The sequence below is a fragment of the Biomphalaria glabrata genome, chromosome 3, assembly GCF_947242115.1.
Source record: "Biomphalaria glabrata chromosome 3, xgBioGlab47.1, whole genome shotgun sequence".
Lineage (NCBI taxonomy): Eukaryota > Metazoa > Mollusca > Gastropoda > Planorbidae > Biomphalaria > Biomphalaria glabrata.
Window position 1 is genome coordinate 36,727,485 of NC_074713.1, and position 23,639 is coordinate 36,751,123.

At 38.0% G+C, this 23,639-nt stretch overlaps 1 protein-coding gene across 1 annotated transcript in view; it reads right to left on the minus strand.

Moving 5' to 3' along the window:
- The window catches only part of LOC129925302 (neuroglobin-like), a 123,880-nt gene that overhangs the window by 60,655 nt on the left and 39,586 nt on the right, over positions 1-23,639 (minus strand). Inside the window, exon 2 of the mRNA XM_056024847.1 lies at positions 16,784-17,607. Within this exon, the coding sequence (XP_055880822.1) occupies positions 16,784-17,043 (260 nt within the window). The 5' untranslated portion in view covers positions 17,044-17,607. The remainder of the gene's footprint in view (positions 1-16,783; positions 17,608-23,639) is intronic.

Sequence of the window (23,639 nt, forward strand, 5' to 3'; positions counted from 1 at the left end):
CATCTTTTTGTATTGAACTTTTTAAAAAATGTATTTATTTCGTTCTTGTTTCAAATTGTATTTCACCAAGAAACCTCTTTCTTTCTACACTTTGTCTCTCTACACTTTGTCTCTCTACACTTTGTCTCCCTACACTTTGTCTCTCTACACTTTGTCTCTCTACACTTTGTCTCTCTACACTTTGTCTCTCTACACTTTGTCTACCTACACTTTGTCTCTCTACACTTTGTCTACCTACACTTTGTCTACCTACACTTTGTCTCTCTACACTTTGTCTCTCTACACTTTGTCTCTCTACACTTTGTCTCCCTACACTTTGTCTCTCTACACTTTGTCTCTCTACACTTTGTCTACCTACACTTTGTCTCTCTACACTTTGTCTCTCTACACTTTGTCTCCCTACACTTTGTCTCTCTACACTTTGTCTACCTACACTTTGTCTCTCTACACTTTGTCTCTCTACACTTTGTCTCTCTACACTTTGTCTCTCTACACTTTGTATCCCTACACTTTGTCTCCCTAAACTTTGTCTCTCTACACTTTGTCTCTCTACACTTTGTCTCTCTACTTTTTGTCTCTCTACACTTTGTCTACCTACACTTTGTCTCTCTACACTTTGTCTCTCTACACTTTGTCTCTCTACACTTTGTCTCTCTACACTTTGTCTCTCTACACTTTGTCTCTCTACACTTTGTCTCCCTACACTTTCTCTCCCTACACTTTGTCTCCCTAAACTTTGTCTCTCTACACTTTGTCTCTCTACACTTTGTCTCTCTACACTTTGTCTCTCTACACTTTGTCTACCTACACTTTGTCTCTCTACACTTTGTCTACCTACACTTTGTCTCTCTACACTTTGTCTCTCTACACTTTGTCTCCCTACACTTTGTCACTCTACACTTTGTCTCTCTACACTTTGTCTCTCTACACTTTGTATCCCTACACTTTGTCTCTCTACACTTTGTCTACCTACACTATGTCTCTACACTTTGTCTACCTACACTTTGTCTCTCTACACTTTGTCTCTCTACACTTTGTCTCTCTACACTTTGTCTCTCTACACTTTGTCTCTCTACACTTTGTATCCCTACACTTTGTCTCCCTAAACTTTGTCTCTCTACACTTTGTCTCTCTACACTTTGTCTCTCTACTTTTTGTCTCTCTACACTTTGTCTCTCTACACTTTGTCTACCTACACTTTGTCTCTCTACACTTTGTCTCTCTACACTTTGTCTCTCTACACTGTGTCTCTCTACACTTTGTCTCTCTACACTTTGTCTCCCTACACTTTCTCTCCCTACACTTTGTCTCCCTAAACTTTGTCTCTCTACACTTTGTCTCTCTACACTTTGTCTCTCTACACTTTGTCTCTTTACACTTTGTCTACCTACACTTTGTCTCTCTACACTTTGTCTACCTACACTTTGTCTCTCTACACTTTGTCTCTCTACACTTTGTCTCTCTACACTTTGTCTCCCTACACTTTGTCACTCTACACTTTGTCTCTCTACACTTTGTCTCTCTACACTTTGTATCCCTACACTTTGTCTCTCTACACTTTGTCTACCTACACTATGTCTCTCTACACTTTGTCTACCTACACTTTGTCTCTCTACACTTTGTCTCTCTACACTTTGTCTCCCTAAACTTTGTCTCTCTATACTTTGTTCCTCTACACTTTGTCTCCCTACACTTTGTCTCTCTACACTTTGTCTACCTACACTTTGTCTCTCTACACTTTGTCTACCTACACTTTGTCTCTCTACACTTTGTCTCCCTACACTTTGTCTCTCTACACTTTGTCTACCTACACTTTGTCTCTCTACTCTTTGTCTCTCTACACTTTCTCTCCCTACACTTTGTCTCCCTAAACTTTGTCTCTCTACACTTTGTCTCTCTACACTTTGTCTCCCTACACTTTCTCTCCCTACACTTTGTCTCCCTAAACTTTGTCTCTCTACACTTTGTCTCTCTACACTTTGTCTCTCTACACTTTGTCTCTCTACACTTTGTCTCCCTACACTTTGTCTCCCTACACTGTCTCCCTACACTTTGTCTCTCTACACTTTGTCTCCCTACACTTTGTCTCTCTACACTTTGTCTCCCTACACTTTGTCTCTCTACACTTTGTCTCTACATTTTGTCTCTCTACACTTTGTCTCTCTACACTTTGTCTCTACCCTTTATCTCCTTAGACTTTGTCTCTCTACATTTTGTCTCTCTACACTTTGTCTCTCTACACTTTGTCTCTACCCTTTATCTCCTTACACTTTGTCTCTACCCTTTATCTCCTTACACTTTGTCTCTCTACACTTTGTCTCTCTACACTTTGTCTCTCTACACTTTGTCTCTCTACACTTTGTCTCTCTACCCTTTATCTCCTTACACTTTGTCTCTCTACACTTTGTCTCTCTACACTTTGTCTCTCTACACTTTGTCTCTCTACCCTTTTTCTCCTTACACTTTGTCTATCGCAAGTGTATCCAAAGAGGAAAAGCCTGATTGATCTAAGAGTTATAATGTGTACTACTTGTAATGTGAAAAGTCGTCATATAACTAAATATTTTCATTTCCAAACATTTGCAATAATAATCCTAACCCTGCTCGAACCATTCTCTGGTTTTGGAAGGAATTCGAGCTGCTAAAGGAGAAGTCAAATCAGAAACATTTTTCGGTAAACTGGACAGCTTACAGAACACCACTGGGACTCAAACTGAAACCCGCTTGATCGCCAGGGGAGAAGCCGTTAAGATGGTAAGGGACATATTTTTTAAAAAATTATAGAAACACTGGAAAAATTAGCTAGTATAGATGAAATTCTAGATCTGAAACAAGCGGCTTATTATTTGCTATGTAGTCTTTTCATTTTGTCGCACTTTCCTTGTGCACGTATTCAGTGAAATAAACGACGGACAAGTCTACCTCTAGTAACAGAGACTGTCGACTCGAAACTGAGCATTCAAACTGAAAAGATTAAACATTCCTAACAAGTCAGGAGGGCTTCGATGAAGCCAGTATTACCTTTGCTAGGAGAGAGACTGAGAGACAAAGAGGCTGCTTTATTGATCCTTACGGAAATTTGTTGTGATTAAGATCAGATCAAGGGATTAGTGCAGAACCTCAAAGACGTATTGGCCACAAGAAAAGATGCCAAGCAAAAAAAAAAAATATGAACATTTGATATTACCACACAAGAAAGAGCTACTGATGGAAATGTCTTCCTTGGACCGGATTGTGCAAGAAATAATCTCCCCTTGGAACAACGATGGTGTACGTAAATGTGACTTTTTGTGACTTTATGGAATCCTCAGATGGAAATCAGTCTCAACGGATTGTCGCAGTCTCCGAACTTCCAAAACAAAAAATCTGTTGAGCTCTTTAATTGTATAAAATAAAATTTATCATTTCCCGAATGTCTTGACTCGCATACTTTTTTACTATTGTGGTAAGTGTGGCTGCATGCAAGCGAAGTTTTTGTTCAAAGTGACATTGATCAAGAGTTCATTCAAAGTGACATTGATCAAGAGTTCATTCAAAGTGACATTGATCAAGAGTTCATTCAAAGTGACATTGATCAAGAGTTCATTCAAAGTGACATTGATCAAGAGTTCATTCAAAGTGACATTGATCAACTAAATATTTTTATTTCCAAACATTTGCAATAATAATGTCAATTGTTACTTGATCAATGCTCCACTATGGATCTATAACTAATTTTTCTTCTTCATCAATGCTCCACTATGGATTTATAACTAATTTTCCTTCTTCATCAATGCTCCACTATGGATCTATAACTATTTTTTTTCTTCATCAATGCTCCACTATGGATCTATAACTAATTTTTCTTCTTTATCAATGCTCCACTATGGATCTATAACTAATTTTTCTTCTTCATCAATGCTCCACTATGGCTCTATAACTAATTTTTCTTCTTCATCAATGCTCCACTATGGCTCTATAACTAATTTTTCTTCTTTATCAATGCTCCACTATGGATCTATAACTAATTTTTCTTCTTCATCAATGCTCCACTATGGCTCTATAACTAATTTTTCTTCTTCATCAATGCTCCACTATGGATCTATAACTAATTTTTCTTCTTCATCAATGCTCCACTATGGATCTATAACTAATTTTTTTACTTCATCAATGCTCCACTATGGATCTATAACTAATTTTTTTGCTTCATCAATGCTCCACTATGGATCTATAACTGCAATACAAATACAAGATATTTTTCTTGCCTTTCAAAAACAAAAACAACAACTCATCTGCTTGACCATGTCAGCATGTCATAGCCGAGTCAGAGGTCGCGCCCAACAAGTTGAGGAAACGCTGCTAACGTATAATGCTACTGTAAAGAGCCGACGTTGGAACAAATGCGGGGCCCTATGTGAAAGGGATTGCGCGGGGCCCAGTCTGGGTAGGGATAAGCATAATATCAAAATTAAGATTTTGTATAAGAAAATACATTCGTCTTTGCCGTTTTTTTTATCGCGCGTAGGATAGGCATTCCAAAATTGACAATTTTGTCTATTTTTCAGGAGATTTTTTATGAGTTCTCAGGAGATTTCCAGGACTTTTCGGATATTTTGCCATTACATGAGATTTCCAGGAGGCCCTGGAAAATCAGGAGGCCCTGGAAAATCAGGAGGCCGTGGAAACCCTGTTATTATTATTATATATATAAAAAGTTTAAAGGGGTTTAATTTAATAATTGACACCTAGAATTAGCGCGTGGCCTATGAAAGTGCGGGGCCCACTGCGACCGCATAGGTTGCATTGGCCTAAGGCCGGCCCTGTTTGTAACTGTTACCGCGATTATTACGTTCTAGTTACCATTGTACTTTACTTAGAGCTTTGCCACGCACCAACGACATTGAACGCGACAGAAAGTATGACATAGTTGGTTTGGAAATGGAGTCACACTAAGGAATAGTTCGACAGTTATTGCCAAGACTTCCCGCTGACTACATCGTCACATGGACACAGACTCCATACCTTGATTGTGTTCTCCCTTCTCAATCTTTACGTCTATTTCATACGCTACATTTTCATGTCCAATGTGAAGTTCTACAAAAGTGAGCAGAGGCCTGTGATAGAACTACACATTAACAAACACAGACATTCTGCAGACATTTTAAAACCTTTGATGTGATCATCAATCGATATTGTCTCCTTCTGATGTTTGTCTTTTTTTTTGTTTGTACTTTGTGCTGGTCTTGGTTCCTGGGATGGTGTTCTAGTACAGTGCTACCCGGCGATGGCCATGTAATTGCATTCTAATGACAATGACCCTCCACCCAGTTCTGCTGAACAAAGACAGACTGGACAGTCCTAAACATTAGATCACTGGTCTGGAATGTTTCCATGAAACGATGTCATTGTATGTAGGTCATGGGGGTGGGGCTTCAAGACAAAAAGCCCGTGGATAAATTTAATGGGCGAAATGCAATCGACGAAAAGTGAATCGCTTAAAATTGTTATCAATGTGTTATAGATGTGTTATCAATGTGTTATAGATGTGTTATCAATGTGTTATAGATGTGTTATCAATGTGTTATAGATGTGTTATCAATGTGTTATAGATTTCTTACACAGGCCGCGGGATACACATTTGAGATCTCAAGAAAACCCACTGCCGATGACAGACGGCGAAAATAGAACCTAAATCGACCGCCGCCGAACAAAAGATATGTCTGCGCTCAGGGACGGACTGGCTATATGGGCAAACGGGCAAATGCCCGGTGGGCCGGTACCAAATGGGCCGGTCTGGTCGCGACCAAAGAAAAAAAATTAATGCAGAAAACTTTTTTAAAAAGTGACAGCAGCTAGACACAAAGGCCCAAACACGTTTTCTTGTTGTTTTTTTAAATTCTTATTGCAATTAATTTTGTTTGAAATTCATCAAGAATATCAAAAACAAAATAAACTATACACTGTACGTATTATCCTTTGCAAAACGTTAGACCGTACTTTCTGCTATGCACGAGCAGCATGGACTGCTTTGATGTCTTCGAGGTTGTGTTTGGCCTGTTCATTTTGCTGGTCGGCATGGGCCTTTGATGGCACTCCCAATTTTTTTTTTTGCTCCTTCCCTCGCCCGTCTTTAAATGGTTCCAATGAAATTTAACCAAAAAGAGGGATGGATGAGAGAGGTTAGGTTAGAAAACATTGATATAACGCAGCAAAAAAAAAAAAAAGATAGGCGCGACTATGAGCTCTTTAACAATACTTAATAAAAATTTACTTTAACACATACACACAGCCGCGAAATTGCAAACCACCCAACTTATTCACAGCTCAATATGGGTATAAAGCTCTACTTTCTGCAAGTTGAAAAGAAAAAGTAAGTTTCTTTTTGTTTATTTTTAATAACATAGATCTAAAAATACTACACTTAAGGCTTTAAAAAAAAACTAGTCGCTATTTTGCAGGGCCGGCCTTAGGTGACCGCACTTTCATAGGACCCGCGCTAATTCTAGGTGTATAAATTATTAAATTAAACCATTGTATAATTTATAACAGATTTCCAGCGGCCTCCTGTCGATTTACCAGGAGCTCCTGGAAATCTTCTGAAATTGCAAAATATACGAAAAAGTCATGGAAATATCCGGAAATTATTAAAATTTAAAGAAAACTCATACTAAGAAAACTCATACAAATCTCCTGAAATATATAGACAAAATTTGTCATTTTAGGGTGTCATTCAATGCGTTGTCAAACTTTATATATTTTGTAGAGAATTAGGCTTACACCTATAATATTACACATGGGCGTAGCCGGGAGGGGAGGGTCTTAAAACCATCACTTGCCTCAGACCTCATTGTCTGAAAGGGAAACTTTACTTACTGCCCCAGTGCAGCCAACGTAATCAAACTACGGTCACCAAATTTCTTGAGCGTAGCCAAAAGGGGTTTTCTGGTTTCCCTTCCCCCTCAAATACAAAAACAAAAGAATTTTACCATTTTCTACCAGTCGCTGGACTCCATTGAATAGCAGATTTGGTTTTTGAATTTTGTTAGCGGAAGAGTAGCAGGCTAATTGCACTGTAGATACCTCAGAATATGCATTTTCAAAGCTTAAAATAACGGAAATAATGCTTGGTTCCGGGGCTTAAGCCTTTGCCCCGGACCCCACGGGGGGGGGGGGGGGGGAGCTCGCAGCGCTCCCCCGGACTTTCTAGCTGCCCTTTGGCGGTGTGTACTGTCTTTCCACTAATTATAGGAAGAGAGTATTCTTCTAGGGTAGAAAAAAACGTTTGAAAGAATGAAAGATCATAATGTCATGATGATTAATTACATATACACACACACCAATATATATATATATATATATTAATTGCGGAGTTGGGTAACCCCGCCCCACCCGAAAATATATGTCATGCCTTTGTGGGCCGGTTTATATGGTAATGCCCGGGCCGATTTTGATACCCAGTCCGCCCCTGTCTGCGCTGAACGTGACAAAATATGTAGGTCGCAGCTAGGACTCCGTAACCATGAGAAATACTGTACTCCTTAGGACTTGAAGAAAAGCTTTATAATTCTACATTTATGTGCTGAACCATGAGGCTAATAGTCGTGACTGTTTCTGAGCTGTATTGCAACTTCCCAGTAGTTTAATAGAATTAATATTGACATACTGTTGAAACTTGGACACCTATTTGTTGGTACATTCTTGATACCATCAACAGTCACGAGATGGTATTAAAATGGTATATACAGTGTAGTCCTGTGTACATTAGCGCAACATAGTTTTATGACATTCTTGTAAGTCTTCCCCTCTGTGCCCATTTACTTGGCCCAGTGGAGAATGTCCACATGTTTCAAGAATTAGACCTATAGGTTCCTGTCTCAGTGGAGAATGTCCACATGTTTCAAGAATTAGACCTATAGGCTCCTGTCTCAGTGAAGAATGTCCATATGTTTCAAGAATTAGACCTATAGGCTCCTGTCTCAGTGGAGAATATCCACATGTTTCAAGAATTAGACCTATAGGCTCCTGTCTCAGTGGAGAATGTCCACATGTTTCAAGAATTAAACCTATAGGCTCCTGTCTCAGTGGAGAAAGTCCCCATGTTTCAACAGTTAGACCTATAGGCTCCTGTCTCAGTGGAGAATGTCCACATGTTTCAAGAATTAGACCTATAGGCTCCTGTCTCAGTGGAGAAAGTCCACATGTTTCAAGAGTTAGACCTATAGGCTCCTGTCTCAGTGGAGAATGTCCACATGTCTCAAGAACTAGACGTATAAGCTCCTCTCTCAGTGGAGAATGTCTCAAGAGCCATATCTCTAGGCTCCTGTGTTAGTCTCCCTTCTAAATGTCATCTACGGATACTTCACTTTTGATTTCTTTCTCAATTAAAAGTCTGTGTAGGTTACATACAGTCTCAATAGACGCGCTACGTACGAATACGTCCATATAGATTTTTTTTTGGCCGGACTTCGTATAGTAAGAAATCGTTTTCAAATGTCCATATATTTTCTTTAAGCCCAAACGACCTTTTTTTTTCAATGAGCTATTCTATTATTTCTAATTACAATTGAAACATTTTTGTCAACAACTATTAGAGTCTATTCACTTGGTTTTTCTTTGTCCTTGACATTAACGGGATATCGATTTTGAACATAAAAATAAATCAATAAAACATAAAAAAATACTTCTTTATTTTTTTGTATTGTTAGAACCAGGCAGCAAAGGATGAATATGTGTGCATCTGTGTGTGTGTGCGTGGTGAAGGACACCAGAAAACTAGCTGTACCTATATAAAGCATAGCGACAAAAAAGTTAGCAGCCAAACCAAACCTCTAGTCTATAGAAATAAACATTTAAGAGCTTTCTTTTCATACTCTTTTTATGATCCTTTCATTTCACTTTTAAAAAATCTATCGATTTTCAGTCCCTAGTTTATTTGTGTCACGCCCCGAGTTTATCTAGTTTTAAATCGTTGTATGTATTTTACAACTTATTCTTGTCATTTCATGACATTAAATTAAAGGTACTAAAGACAATAATTTACATAGAACATTTTGATGACATCAGTTCAAGGTCATTTCGTGCGACCTGTTAATTATGTCGAAAATCCTAGTCAATAGTCTGCACAGAATTGGTTTGTGACAACAACGTGAGCAGATGTAAGTGTCCAAGTTTCACACCTTCCAGCAATAACATTTGATACAAGCTTCCTATTATCGTAATAGCAGAGCTTTCCTGCCACGTCAGATTGGATACGTTTGAGTAAGTCCAGGTCAGATTGGATGCTTTTAAGTTTATCCAGCTCTGATTGGATATTTTTGAATGTATTTAGCTCTGATTGGATACTTTTAAGTTTATCCAGCTCTGATTGGATACTTTTGAATGTATTTAGCTCTGATTGGATACTTTTAAGTTTATCCAGCTCTGATTGGTTACTTTTGAATGTATTTAGCTCTGATTGGATACTTTTGTTTGAAAAGTCGGTAAGTACAGTTGGTCGTCGTTCAAGTTATCTATAACTCTGGTGGACATTTCTCCATTCAAAGTATAGGCTACTTCCCACCTCCCACGCAGGTATTAATGAGCAACAATTGGCCTCTCATTTCTCTGACCAGCCAAGTTCCAAGATTTCAGGCATGATTTAAGAATGCTTCTAATTTCAACTCTACGTCTTTTGATAATCTTAATATTTGGTAATCGATCTCTGTATTCGATCTGTATTCGATCTGTATTCGATCTGTATTCGATCTATTCAATCTGTATTCGATCTGTATTCAATCTGTATTCAATCTGTATTCGATCTGTATTAGATCTGTATTCGATCTCTTGTCTCGTTTGTTTGTTCTGCTCGAGTCTTGTCTTATATTTGTCCTACTTTTTCCAATTTAAAAAAAAGTAAAGGAACAGAGTTGTCCTCTAGGAAAAGGAAAGATTGATGTCCGACAGCCTAAAGTATCATGATGTCCGACAGCCTAAAGTATCATTATATGATAGAGATACACCACTAGGACAGTCAAGATCCAGACAATTACAGATCATGTTGCGTGCCAACAAATTGCTGGGCTCAGCATGGGATCGTGTTACATTCACTGACAACATTCTGAGGATGTTGTTGTTGTTTTCGTTTGAAAGATTTCAACATTGGGTTCAAAGATTTCCTCCTTTTCTTACCTAGTGGCTGAATGGAAGGGAGGGCAATGAAAGGATTTGCCTTTCTCAGCCATTGGGTCAATGTGGGCTGGGTTCAAAGGATTCGCCTTTCTGACCCAGTGAGTGAACTGAAGCTTTCTAAGTATTTGCCTTTCTCAACACTTTCATACACATTTTAAAAGTGATCTCAAAACAATTTGAACATATTTTTGTTGTCAATTTCCGAATCGGACATGTGTATACCATGCGGACATGTGTATACCATGCGGACATGTGTATATCATGCGGACATGTGTATACCATGCGGACATGTGTATATCATGCGGACATGTGTATACCATGCGGACATGTGTATATCATGCAGACATGTGTATACCATGCGGACATGTGTATACCATGCGGACATGTGTATACCATGCGGACATGTGTATACCATGCGGACATGTGTATATCATGCGGACATGTGTATACCATGCGGACATGTGTATATCATGCGGACATGTGTATACCATGCGGACATGTGTATACCATGCGGACATGTGTATACCATGCGGACCAGACTTATGTTTTTAAACATGTTAATTCCAATGGCTTCTTACAGAGTGAGTGAAGAACTTTGCCACAGCAGCCCCAGAGTGCACGTCAAAGTTTCAAGACTTGTCATACGTTCTCCTAATGCTCTTGAGCGACAAATATTTATTTCAATTCTATTTTAACTTTGTTTTGTTTGTTTTGAATGTTTCTTCAGTTTTGAGACTATTACATCCAAGCCCATTTAAAGACAGCGTCACAAACCAAGAAACTAGAGACAGGCTTACTATAGCGATTGAACCCCACAATGACCTGCAAACTATTGTAAAACGCAAGCTTAAAATATATGGCCATATTACACGGTCTTCGGGGCTAGCAAAGACCTTCCTCCAGGGAACAGTACCAGGAAAAAGAGGAAGAGTCAGAAAGAGAAAGCGATGGTAAGACAACATAGAAGAATGGTTAAGTCTGCCATTGAAAGAGGTTCTATCTAAGGCAAAAGACAGGAATGGAAAAAGATGGTTGACAAATTGTGCATGGTGCCCCAACGGTCTAACAGACTAAGGAATAGGTAAATGAACATCATAGTCCAAATCTCCCGCAGGAAAGGGGGGAGGCGGACACCAGGTACCATCAAGACGACAGTCTAGAGCGCATACCACACGACCAGGCAGATGAATGATTCACCAGCAATGAAAAAAACGTACTCTTGTTTGTTTGTCACAGAGAACTTTAGCAATAACTTTTCTTATGAAACTCAAACAATTTTTTTTTTCAAAATTCAAACATTATCATCGCTATTTTAAGAGCTAGTGTGCAAACATTGGTCTGCTTGATTGTCTGGGTTTTTTCTTGTTCCTGTCTAGGGACAATTCCAAGTGGCCAGTTTAACCTTTAAAATAAATTTTGATTCAAATAACAAAGATTCAATATTTCATTTGTAAGGGTTCAAAGCCCAAGTCCAAGGAACTACAAATCTCATTGGAATAGGAAATAGAACAAATAGAAACTTGTCAAAAGGGTAAAAAATAGTTCATAGACAAACAGGAAAAACATTAACAATACTTTAAAAAATAACAACAAAGCTTATGCGAAGTGTAATTGTATTCATTAGTTTGTATCAGTCATGTCATTCAATTTGTAATAGATCAAGACCAACAACAATACATCTGTGCGATTAGAAACATTTTTACCAATTGATTTATTTTGTTTAGCACAATTTCATGCTTTTAGCTTCCTCGATGCGCTGTGAGCCTATCACTTGTCTAGACCAGTGGTTCCCAAACTTTTTTGTCTCGTAGACCCCTTGGCATGTTTTCTGGTTTTCGGTAGACCCCCTACTCAACTTGCAAATTTTTGCAAATTCGTCAACATTATTTTTAAACAAATTTCTAACTATAGTGCGTTGAAGAGTGAAATAGTAATTTAAAACTACACGTCTACGGATATAATGTTTAATATACGAATCTGTTTTTCTATTAATTAGTCTTTCTAACATTAAATATTAATTAATTAATTAATTAATATGCCTTAAGTATCATTGTAAAAGGTTTCGCAAAGAGCAGTTCCTCGTGTATTTCTTGATCTTTCACGTGTGGCTCAAATATTAAATCTGCGGAACTGTTTTCATTAACAGGTGAGGGGCAAAGGCGAGTAACTGGAGCCTAAACCAGGTCTCGTGGGTCAACGTTAAGGAAATATAAAGAGACAGTGACAATTCCGCGCCATGTATCCCTGGGCCGTCCCTTTTTCTTCTTGGCTTGTGGTTTCCAGGCTAGGGCTTGCCTTGTTATGCTAGATGCAGGCTGGCGAAGGATGTGACCTATCCATCTCCAGCGTCTCTGAAGGATATCTACTTCAATGGGCTGCTGCTTTGTTCTTTGTCACAGTTCCTCATTCGAGATCTTGTCTGGCCAGCGGATTATAAGAATCTTCCTCAGGCAGCTATTGTTGAATACATGGATTGTTTCATGGTGGTGATGGTGGTTCTCCAGGTCTCTGCTCCATAAAGTAGTATTGGCTTATTAATGGTGTTACATAGCCTAATCTTGTTGGTGGTGCTTTTTTCCCTAGATCCCCAGGTGTTCTTAAGCTGATGGAAGCAGATGCCAAGCAGATGGGCAAGACGTGGGGACAGTTGGAGAGTCTCGGCCAGAACCGAGATGCCTGGAGAAAGATGGTTAGTGGCCTATGCCCAGAAAGGACCACAGGCATAGATGAGATGAGATAAGATGGTGACCATTAGACAGGTTTTAGCACACAGCGCTACACCTTGTCAGACCAAGCTGTATTTCTATCTTTTGCAAAGATTTACATAAGAAGCTTTTAATTTTATAACTCATGCCACCGAAGCGACCTTAAACTGTATTGTCGCTTAAAGAAATTCTTTTAATAGTAACAGATGTAGGTTTTTGTAAAACGGCTGGTACAATCAATGTTTGACTTTTGCTGTTTTCCGTATTTTGCTATAAGTAAAGAAATCTTGAAAGACTCCCACAAACCAAAATCATCTCTGTATGATTTCAAACAGATAATTTGTGGGCCTATTCTGAACTTTGAGTGTTCAAAAGTTGTTCAAATCTTAATTTTTGTCAGGGTGGCATTGTCTCAGATGATCCTTCAGCGTAACTGGTCTCATATCGTCATAAAAGTGTCACTTAGGCAACTGTGTGTTTAACAAGGAAGGAATGAATCCCAATTTTTAAATAATTAATGCTGTACTGTCTACATTTCTTTTTTTTTTCTAAATATTAGTTATATGTAGACAAAATTAAGCTATTTAAATAAGTATAGAAATTGAATACAACAATGTTTCGTTTCAATAGCAGGATAAATATTGAAAGGATTAAGTCGGGTAAAAATCATATATATATTAGTGTATGAAATAATTACATTAATGAAATGTGAAAATTAAGTAACGACCTGTTTAAGTGAAATCTATTGCCGTAGACCCCCGTGGACATCTCATAGACCCCCAATTTATTTTTTTACTTTTGTAGACCCCTTGGAGGTCTTCGTAGACCCCTGGGGGTCTATATAGACCACTTTGGGAATCACTGGTCTAGACCAACTGAGAAAATTGGGGGGGGGGGATATCTGAGTGAATTTTTATTGTATTCGCTTTTTAAAAGCTATTCTGTAAAAAAAAAATTGTCGGAACGACCTGAATTCGAACTCATGGCTCAAGCCTCCTCAAGCCGACAGATTGACCACTCTGCTAGTGAGATGCCATGAAAATAGACTATATTGTTAGTTACAAATTACTTTAAAGCGTCGACCTATAAAGGGGACTAATTCAGCTTATACCACCACTTCAGTCAGTATAATTCTTTCCATTGTTCGAGATACCAAACAAAATAATTTATTACCAATAGTTAATTAACTAAATGGTTAATTTTTTAAATTGATTCTTGGGTTGTCAGGTAAAAGAAATAATTGTGGGAAATTTCAGTTTGATTCGAGATTGGGTGTGGGAGAAATAACGTGTACAAACTGTTACCAGACAGAGTGAGTAGATATAAGCTTTGTAAAAATATAGACACTTTTCAATAACAAAGGAAAAAAATGCTACTCTTGTATTATCTCCTCAAGGTCATAAGATTTATGTGTCCGGTTGAAAGCTACTTTATAGTGTTACCTACTTCACTGCCCACAAGTGCCACGCCTATGTTGTGTTTAGTGTCATCAATAAGTACTATAAGAGGCTATTAGACTTTTATCATTGCAATAGATGCCACTATGTAACACTATTTAGGAAATGATTAGATACTAAAACTTGTTCACCTAATTTACACAACTTTTTACAAATCTCTTTTCTAAAAATATCAAGATATTTGTTATTTTAATCTTAAGCCACTAACAGAGCTCCATTTCTTTGTATCTGGGGCTATAGGTCAACATGGTACTGACCAATGACGCTCTCTCTCTCTCTCTCTCACACACACACACACACGGTCACCTATATCTTTAACTCTCATTTGTCTTTCTCCCTTTCTAAGCTTTGTCTTCCTCTCCTCCTCCCTCTCCCCTCCCTCTCTCTTCCTCTTCTCTCTCTCCCCCTCTCTTTCCTCCCCTCTCACTATTCCTCCTCTCACTCTTCCTTCTCCTCCTCCCTCTCTCCCTGTCTCTCTCTCTCTTTCTCCCGCTCTCTCTCCCTCTTTCCTTCTCTCTCTCTCCCTCTCTCTCTATTTCTCTCTCTCTCTCTCCCTCTCTCTCTCCCTCTCTCTTTCCCCCCCCCTCTCTCTCCCCCTCTCTATCTCTCCCACTATCTCTCTCCCTCTCTTTCTCTATCTCTCACTGACTACTCAAGGAAGACATTGCTAGTTGGCCTATTGTTTAGGAACTATAGATTTGTCCTTAGACCGCCCCCCCCCCCCAAACACTGTACTTTTACCCCATCTAAAAATACAAGATACAAATATTTACGAATATTATTTTACTTAAGCTTAATCAAAAATATTTATTCAATCTGACCAAAACATGTTTCTACGGTAACATTAAAGACTGTAGTAGACACGTGCAGAGCAAGCCATTTCATACACACAGTCTGTTTCTGTCAGTTCAATGAATTCATAAATGACATTTTTAACTTTAACATGGAAAACATTTTTTTTTTTAATTCCTTCTATAAGCTTACACTTTCTGCCCGGAATGAAAAAGATGAAAATACTTTTAAAAAAAACAACAACAAAGCTTATATTACGTATAATGAGTGTTGGGTCAGTCATGTCATTCAATTTTTCATAAATCTAGACTAACAGTGGTATATCTGTGCCATTAGAAATAGTGGTACCAATGGTTTTAGTTTACCACCACATCTGTCAGGCACAATTTCTTTTCCTTAATCAATACCAAACAAAATAATTAATTACCAATAGTTAATTAACAAATCGGTTAATTTTTTAAAATTGATTCTTGTGTTGTCAGGTACTAGAGATAATTGTGGGAAATTTCAACTTGATCCGAGACTTGGGTGTGGGAGAAATAACGTGCTGAAGCTTTTTACCAGACAGAGTTGAAATAACGTGTTGAAGCTTTTTACCAGACAGAGTTGAAATAATGTGTTGAAGCTTTTTACCAGACAGAGTTGAAATAATGTGTTGAAGCTTTATACCAGACAGAGTTGAAATAATGTGTTGAAGCTTTTTACCAGACAGAGTTGAAATAACGTGTTGAAGCATGTGTTCGACCCTTACAGTTATGCATAGGGGAGATAGCTGCCACATATTCTTATGTTTTTGAATTTATGGATGTAATAGAGTAGTGCAAGTTCTAGACAGTCTCATAATTAACGTGAATGTCGTGGGTTCGATCTCCATACTGGCCATTATTATTTTTCTTTATTTTTCAAAGACAAAATAGGATTGCTTACTTTACTTTATTATTACTTTATTTTTTTTTTAAATTATGTTCTACATTCTTCAAATTCTTTTGTCTGGCATTATTGTCTCCCTTTCATTTTCTCGATTCTATAAACAAAAGTGCAAACGAGATTTGACAAAACAGAAAACTTTTTTTTTTCGATAAGAAAATTAAAAATCATGAAATAAAAAATTCGTCTCTATCAAGGAAAAAGATCGACTTTTGTCAGGTACCAAAAGAATAAAGAGCATTCTCTTGTTTAATATTCTCTTCACATTAACTAGACAAATAAATAAGACTCGTAGAGTCTAGGCTTTTAGAACGTGGTCATCTTTAGAAACAACTGGTTGTTTATAGTGTTCATCAATTTCAACTTATTACATTAAGTTAAGATTAGATATAAAGACAGACAGACAGACAGACAGACAGACAGACAGACAGATAGATAGATAGATAGATAGATAGATGGATGGATGGATGGATGGATGGATGGATGGATGGATAGACAGACAGACAGACAGACAGACAGACAGATAGATAGATAGATAACTGGATAAATAGATAGATAGATAGATAGATAGATAGATAGATAGATAGATAGATAGATAGATAGATAGATAGATGGTACAAAGTGGTGTCAAAATGAAATCGGAAATTCAAAAAAGAAAACAGAAAAAAAAAGATAGCAAATGAATGAAACCATCACTAAATAGAAACATCGACTCATCTAACAGCTCTCTAGATAAATCCAACTGAGAAAACTTACTTGATAAAAATGACCACGCCCACTTTGGCCATGTCCTCCTGCACTACTCTCCAGGTGTCCGTCACTAGCTCCTTCTGACGCTCCGTGAAGCTTGGCAGCTCAACTTGCTGCTCCTCGATGGACGGACACGAATTGTCCGGAGACATGCCGTTCACGGCTGGACTACTGCCATTTGTCTGCGGCAGATATTTCTTTCGGTGGCTCGCCTTTTCTCCGGCGCCTGCTTTCATCTTGTCCAGTTTAGACCCCTGTCCACCCATAACTGTTCCAGTCTAGTGTCTAACCAAATACAGTTCAATTAGTGGCTTGAATCAAACTACACAGTTATCTTCTTATCTTATCTTATATAATACAGACGTTCTTTCAAAAAAGAAGATGTCTTAGCATGATGTGGTCAAATGATTGCTTCATAGGAGATATCAATATGTGTTCCAAGATTTGTATTTAGTAGATTGATATATCTAAGTCAAAGACTGGTTCATAACAGTTTGACACAAAAACCGAATTCTGGATTCAAATTAAAGAATTTCTCTAATTTTATTTTAGAACAACACAAAAGCTAACAGAAAAAGTTATCCCGAAAAAATCAGTTTTTTCCCCTGAACAAACTACATCAACAGATGCCAATGTCTTGTTGGAACTGTTCAACTTTTTTTCTTTGTATGAATTTTTAAATTAGTTCTTTGATTTGCAAGGGAAGCAAATGCTGATCGTCGTCTGTCATCTACTTTCGTTTCCCGGCATCCATCTTCTCATGACCCTTGCTCTCAACCAATCAAAAACTTCCTCGAATGTTTGTGTTCTTTTTAAATATTTTTTTTGGTCTGAAAATATAAAGAAAGAGACTTTGAATTCTTCAAACATAGTTTGAAACTGACATAAATTATCTCTTGTTGGATTCGACTACTTACAGAATCAATGTAGTATAACAATAATAAAGCAGTCAATGCAAAGTTCTTGAATCTAGAATTTTGTTTCCCTCATTGATTTCCATACAATTTACATTTCTTTTGATTAAAAAGAAAACCGATTCTATTGTTAACGACATGAGATACTGAAGGCCTGGGTTGAGTCTGACATACTTTATGTTTAATGTATCGATTTTGAAAAGCACATTAACAGAATGTATCGTACCAGAAGACTCAACTTTTTACCCATTATTAGATCAGACAGATCGATACTGCCCACATAAAAGTGTTGTTTTTTTTTCTTCCCGTCCAATCGCAAAGGCAAATAAACAAACACGCAAACCCTTGGGTCAATAGCTGGTCAGAAGTTCTAAGACAACTCCAGTTGTCTGAAGATACGCATGTCAGGACCCGGTGGAACGGAAGTTCACATAGTCGTACCAACACTGTTGGGTTGATTTTAAAGATTTAGTTTTCATAACTAATTTATTTTAAAAAATAAACACACACGCAATATTTGACAACTAAGGTGTGTGTAATGTTCAAGACACTGTAATGATGACTGTACTGACATGTTGATTAACTGAGTTGTTGACTGTATTGAAATGTTGATTATTGAAATATTGACTGTACTGTAATGATGACTTAACTGAAATGTTGATCTATTTTAGTGTTGACTACTCTGTCAAAGCAAGTGATATTAATTATTTAATTTCATTTCTTTATTTCAATGTTGACTGCTCTGAAATATTGACTATATTGTAGTGTTGACTGTGCTGTAATGTTGACAGCTCTGAAATGTTGATTATATTGTAGTGTTAACAACGAGGTTGTCTAAACTGACCAAACCTACCCATGCCACGTATGCGGCCGACTTTTTAAAGCGAGGATTGGACTTTACAGCCATCTTCGAGCCCATAGGATATGAGAAATGTGCTCATCTTCGATATATATATATATATACTATTGGTATTATTTCATTAATACTAGACAGTCTCGGGCACCTTGTAGATATGATAAAAGAACATAAGGATGAAGGAATGATAGTACATCCAAATGATACGAAACAAGAACGCCATTTCGAAGGTCTATCACTATCAGGAAAGAAACATCTAGTAAGCTCTATGAGTTTCTTCTTCTTCGAACTCTCCAAAGAGCTCCATAACCAGGATGCTCATCTAATCACAACCGTCGAGGCTGTAGACTGAGAACCTCAGGTGAACCTCTGGTATTCCCATTCCCTAAGCTGTTTCTGAAAGTACAGTGTCAGCCGCTTTCAGTGCGCCACCCCTCCCCCTCCTTTGATTAACGATGACCTGGTCACTTTTGTTTTATTTCCTTGCTGCGCTAACTGCAAATGTATTCAATTTTGATTTCAATCATTTGAGTTTTTCAATTGAATTAAGGGGACATAACATGAACCTTTTTGATAACTTTATAATGCACTCCAAGGCATGTCTCTTTTTCTCCCTTTTTTTTATATTGCATTATTTCTTAAAAAAAGAAATTCCCCAGACCATTGCTCCCCCTCAACACAAACACTCATTGTTTTTGTTTAGCGCAATGTCATGCTTTTAGCTTTCTCCATGCGCTATGATCCTATGTCTGGACCTTTAGGAAAGGGGGAGGGAAGTTGGGGGTAAAGGTCACCGAAATATCTTTTAAATGTATTTTATTTTTTAAAAATGTACGACTAGAATCCGAACTCAAGGGCTCAAGCCAATCCACTAACCACTGGGATAGCAAAGTGCTTATGACAATTAAACGCTTTATACGTATCCATTGTTAGTTTCAAACTTTTAAACGACGACCTAATTTTCGTGATATAGATTCAGTCTTTGCAAAAGTAAAAGACTATTACTTGCATTTGGATTACTGGATCTAGTTAGAGGCATGGCTCAAGTATTTCTATTACGTATTGACCAATGGAACAGTTATTACTGGATCTAGTTAGAGGCATGGCTCAAGTATTTCTATTACGTATTGACCAATGGAACAGTTATTACTGGATCTAGTTAGAGGCATGGCTCAAGTATTTAGATTGCGTATTGACCAATGGAACACTTATTAGTGCAGAGTCTCACACATGGCGGCGGAAGAAAACATTGGACAGCTTTTTGGTGTCTCCGGTGTACAAAGTCATTTAGGGGGGTGGGGGGTGGTGGGGTGGGGTGGGTGGGGTGGGGCACATTTTTAGCTCGACAGGATCCATTGTCTTCGTTTGTAACTTTTTTTTATTTTATTTCGTTGGCAATTTGGAAGTTCAATTTAGCGTCCTTGACATTGTTGAGTTAATTTTCAAAAATGATTCCTAAACAAATTGTAAATGAAGTCCAGCTGATGATTGTTACGTCATATGGTGCGCACAAAGTTGATGTACGTCTATTGATTTGTTTGGAAATAGAACCAAACCAGAGACTTATCTATTACTAGACAGATATTACCCGCTGCCCGAGGGCCTTAACTTGCGTATTGCTGATATAGTGACTAATATAGTGCATTAGAAACAATTAAAGAAAATAATAATGTTATATGTAAAGCGAATGCACGAATTCATGAATAAAAAAATATTATGAATGGAGCTAAAAATAGCTAATTGACCTGAATTCAATTTTTTATGAAAACATTGGCGAACGAATGTAGATCTATATAAAAATGCTTTAGAAAAACAAATTTGAATGTTAATTTGATTAAAGTATGAAATGAATGGACTATAATTAATATGTTCATGTGTTTAATTATAAAACTATCTTTGCGAAGAGAAGTTCTATCATCTTAGAGTTCAAATAGAGTTTTAGACCTAGGAATAGAGAGAAGTGTAACATTTCGCGTAATGTCTAATGAAAGAATGTTCGTCTAAATTCACAGATAAGGAACGAATTTATGTAAAAGTGCTTTTAAAAAACAAAATTGAAGGTTAATTTTATTAAATAATGAAATCAATAGACTATATTTTGTATTTTCATGTGTCAAAGTAAAAAAACTATCTGCGCAAAGTGTAGTTTCTAAAATTAGATCTAGATCTGAATCCTTTCGATCTTTTCATCTAAATGTGGTAAACATAGCCTAGATCGATGATATTATAATTATTTCATAGAGTTTGGTAAACTTTTTTTTGAGGGTCTTAAGTTTTTTTTAGGGCTACAATACATACACTACGGTCTAAGTTTATGCCAAGTTTTATCAAGATTGGTCAAACGGTTTTGATTTCTATTCGGCACATACATACATACATACATGCATACATACATTCATACATACATACATACATACGCCTTACTTTCTACTTAATACTATAGATATCTAGACTGGAAACCGGAAATAAATTCCCATCCCCTATTGATCGCTCGTGTGGACATTTTGTAGAAAGTTGGATCAAGGCGTTGTTTTGTAAAGTAGTTAAAAGTTATTTTGTTTTGTTTTTTCAACCCTAACCTATGTAACAATTGTTCAATTACTAGATCTAGATCTAAAAATTAAATTATATGTTATATAGGTTAGGGTTGAAAAAAAAAGACAACTACTTCTTTACAACTTTACAAAACAACGCCTTGATCCAACTTTCTAAAAAAATTTCACATTTTTTGTAGTGTTAAAAAATCTCCATGTCAGGTCTAGATGTAGTAGATATAAGTCTATGAACCAAACATTACGCACGATCAGTTCCCACTGGTTCATTTGTTCTCGCTGGAGTGACCCGCCTCTGGATGCCTTCTAGTGTGTTCTACGCCCTCCGTCCACCTTGAATGAATAGGCTAGACCAAACAATTGTGTGGGTGTGTGAAGGGGGAAGATCGTAGACCAGTGGTTCCCAAACTTGTTCCCCAACGGAACACATCGTACTTTCTACGTATTTAGCGGAACAATTTGTTTATTTTTTTTAGAGAGGTCAATTCACGTGGTGGTCTCCAAGTTAACTATTCCAGCAGTTCGTGGGACACCCATTCAGGCCTCGCGGAACACTAGGGTTCCGCGGAACACAGTTTGGGATACACTGTCATAGATTGCATTTTGTTTTTAGCTAATTTTGATTTATGCTACGTATCTTCCCTTACCCCCTAAACAGAAGAGCTCTCTTGTATGTTTTATGGCCAGCAGTGTCGGGCTGGCATTCGCTTTCTTTCTAAAAAGGTCGACACTAATAAACTCAAGATGAAAGGCACACAAAGCTGCTATTAACTTGCCAGACACAAACACACACACACACTCATAGAAATGGCGGTATTTTTAAAGTCTATTGGGTTAGTGAATAAACGATCATTTCGACACGTACCTATTTTAGTCAACAAAGTCAACACAATGTGTTTGAAAAGCTGTGAACTTCTTTGTTGTCCACTGAGTCTGGCCAATAAATCATTAGTTGGTTGTTCATGTTTTGTGTGTAAGATGATAAGTCGTCATTGGTGCAGAGACGAATGGGAAATGGCATTTGTTAATCTCAAAATATGTATATGTGTCTGTCATTATAAGTAACTAATCTGTAGTATGGTTGTTATGGAGTGTGTGTGTGTTGCTATGGTGATGTTGAGAGGAGGTTGGCTATTGGTTGGTGGCTATGTAGTTTGAATGAATTAGCGGCGTTTTCGTCTTGGGTAAGAGAGACGACTCTAGATTGCCAGACTGAAAAGAACACACTAACAGGCAGCCATTCTTAATCTCATCAGACCACAAGGCCTGGCAGTCATTCTTAATCTCATCAGACCACAAGGCCTGGCGTCATTCTTAATCTCATCAGACAACAAGGCCTGGTAGTCATTCTTAATCTCATCAGACCACAAGGCCTGGCGTCATTCTTAATCTCATCAGACCACAAGGCCTGGCGTCATTCTTAATCTCATCAGACCACAAGGCCTGGCGTCATTCTTAATCTCATCAGACCACAAGGCCTGGTAGTCATTCTTACTCTCATCAGACCACAAGGCCTGGTAGTCATTCTTAATCTCATCAGACCACAAGGCCTGGCAGCCATTCTTAATCTCATCAGACCACAAGGCCTGGCGTCATTCTTAATCTCATCAGACCACAAGGCCTGGTAGTCATTCTTAATCTCATCAGACCACAAGGCCTGGCAGCCATTCTTAATCTCATCAGACCACAAGGCCTGGCGTCATTCTTAATCTCATCAGACCACAAGGCCTGGTAGTCATTCTTAATCTCATCAGACCACAAGGCCTGGCGTCATTCTTAATCTCATCAGACCACAAGGCCTGGTAGTCATTCTTACTCTCATCAGACCACAAGGCCTGGTAGTCATTCTTAATCTCATCAGACCACAAGGCCTGGCAGCCATTCTTAATCTCATCAGACCACAAGGCCTGGCGTCATTCTTAATCTCATCAGACCACAAGGCCTGGTAGTCATTCTTAATCTCATCAGACCACAAGGCCTGGCAGCCATTCTTAATCTCATCAGACCACAAGGCCTGGCGTCATTCTTAATCTCATCAGACCACAAGGCCTGGTAGTCATTCTTACTCTCATCAGACCACAAGGCCTGGTAGTCATTCTTAATCTCATCAGACCACAAGGCCTGGCAGCCATTCTTAATCTCATCAGACCACAAGGCCTGGCGTCATTCTTAATCTCATCAGACCACAAGGCCTGGCGTCATTCTTAATCTCATCAGACAACAAGGCCTGGTAGTCATTCTTAATCTCATCAGACCACAAGGCCTGGCGTCATTCTTAATCTCATCAGACCACAAGGCCTGGCGTCATTCTTAATCTCATCAGACCACAAGGCCTGGCGTCATTCTTAATCTCATCAGACCACAAGGCCTGGCGTCATTCTTAATCTCATCAGACAACAAGGCCTGGTAGTCATTCTTAATCTCATCAGACCACAAGGCCTGGCGTCATTCTTAATCTCATCAGACCACAAGGCCTGGCGTCATTCTTAATCTCATCAGACCACAAAGCCTGGCGTCATTCTTAATCTCATCAGACCACA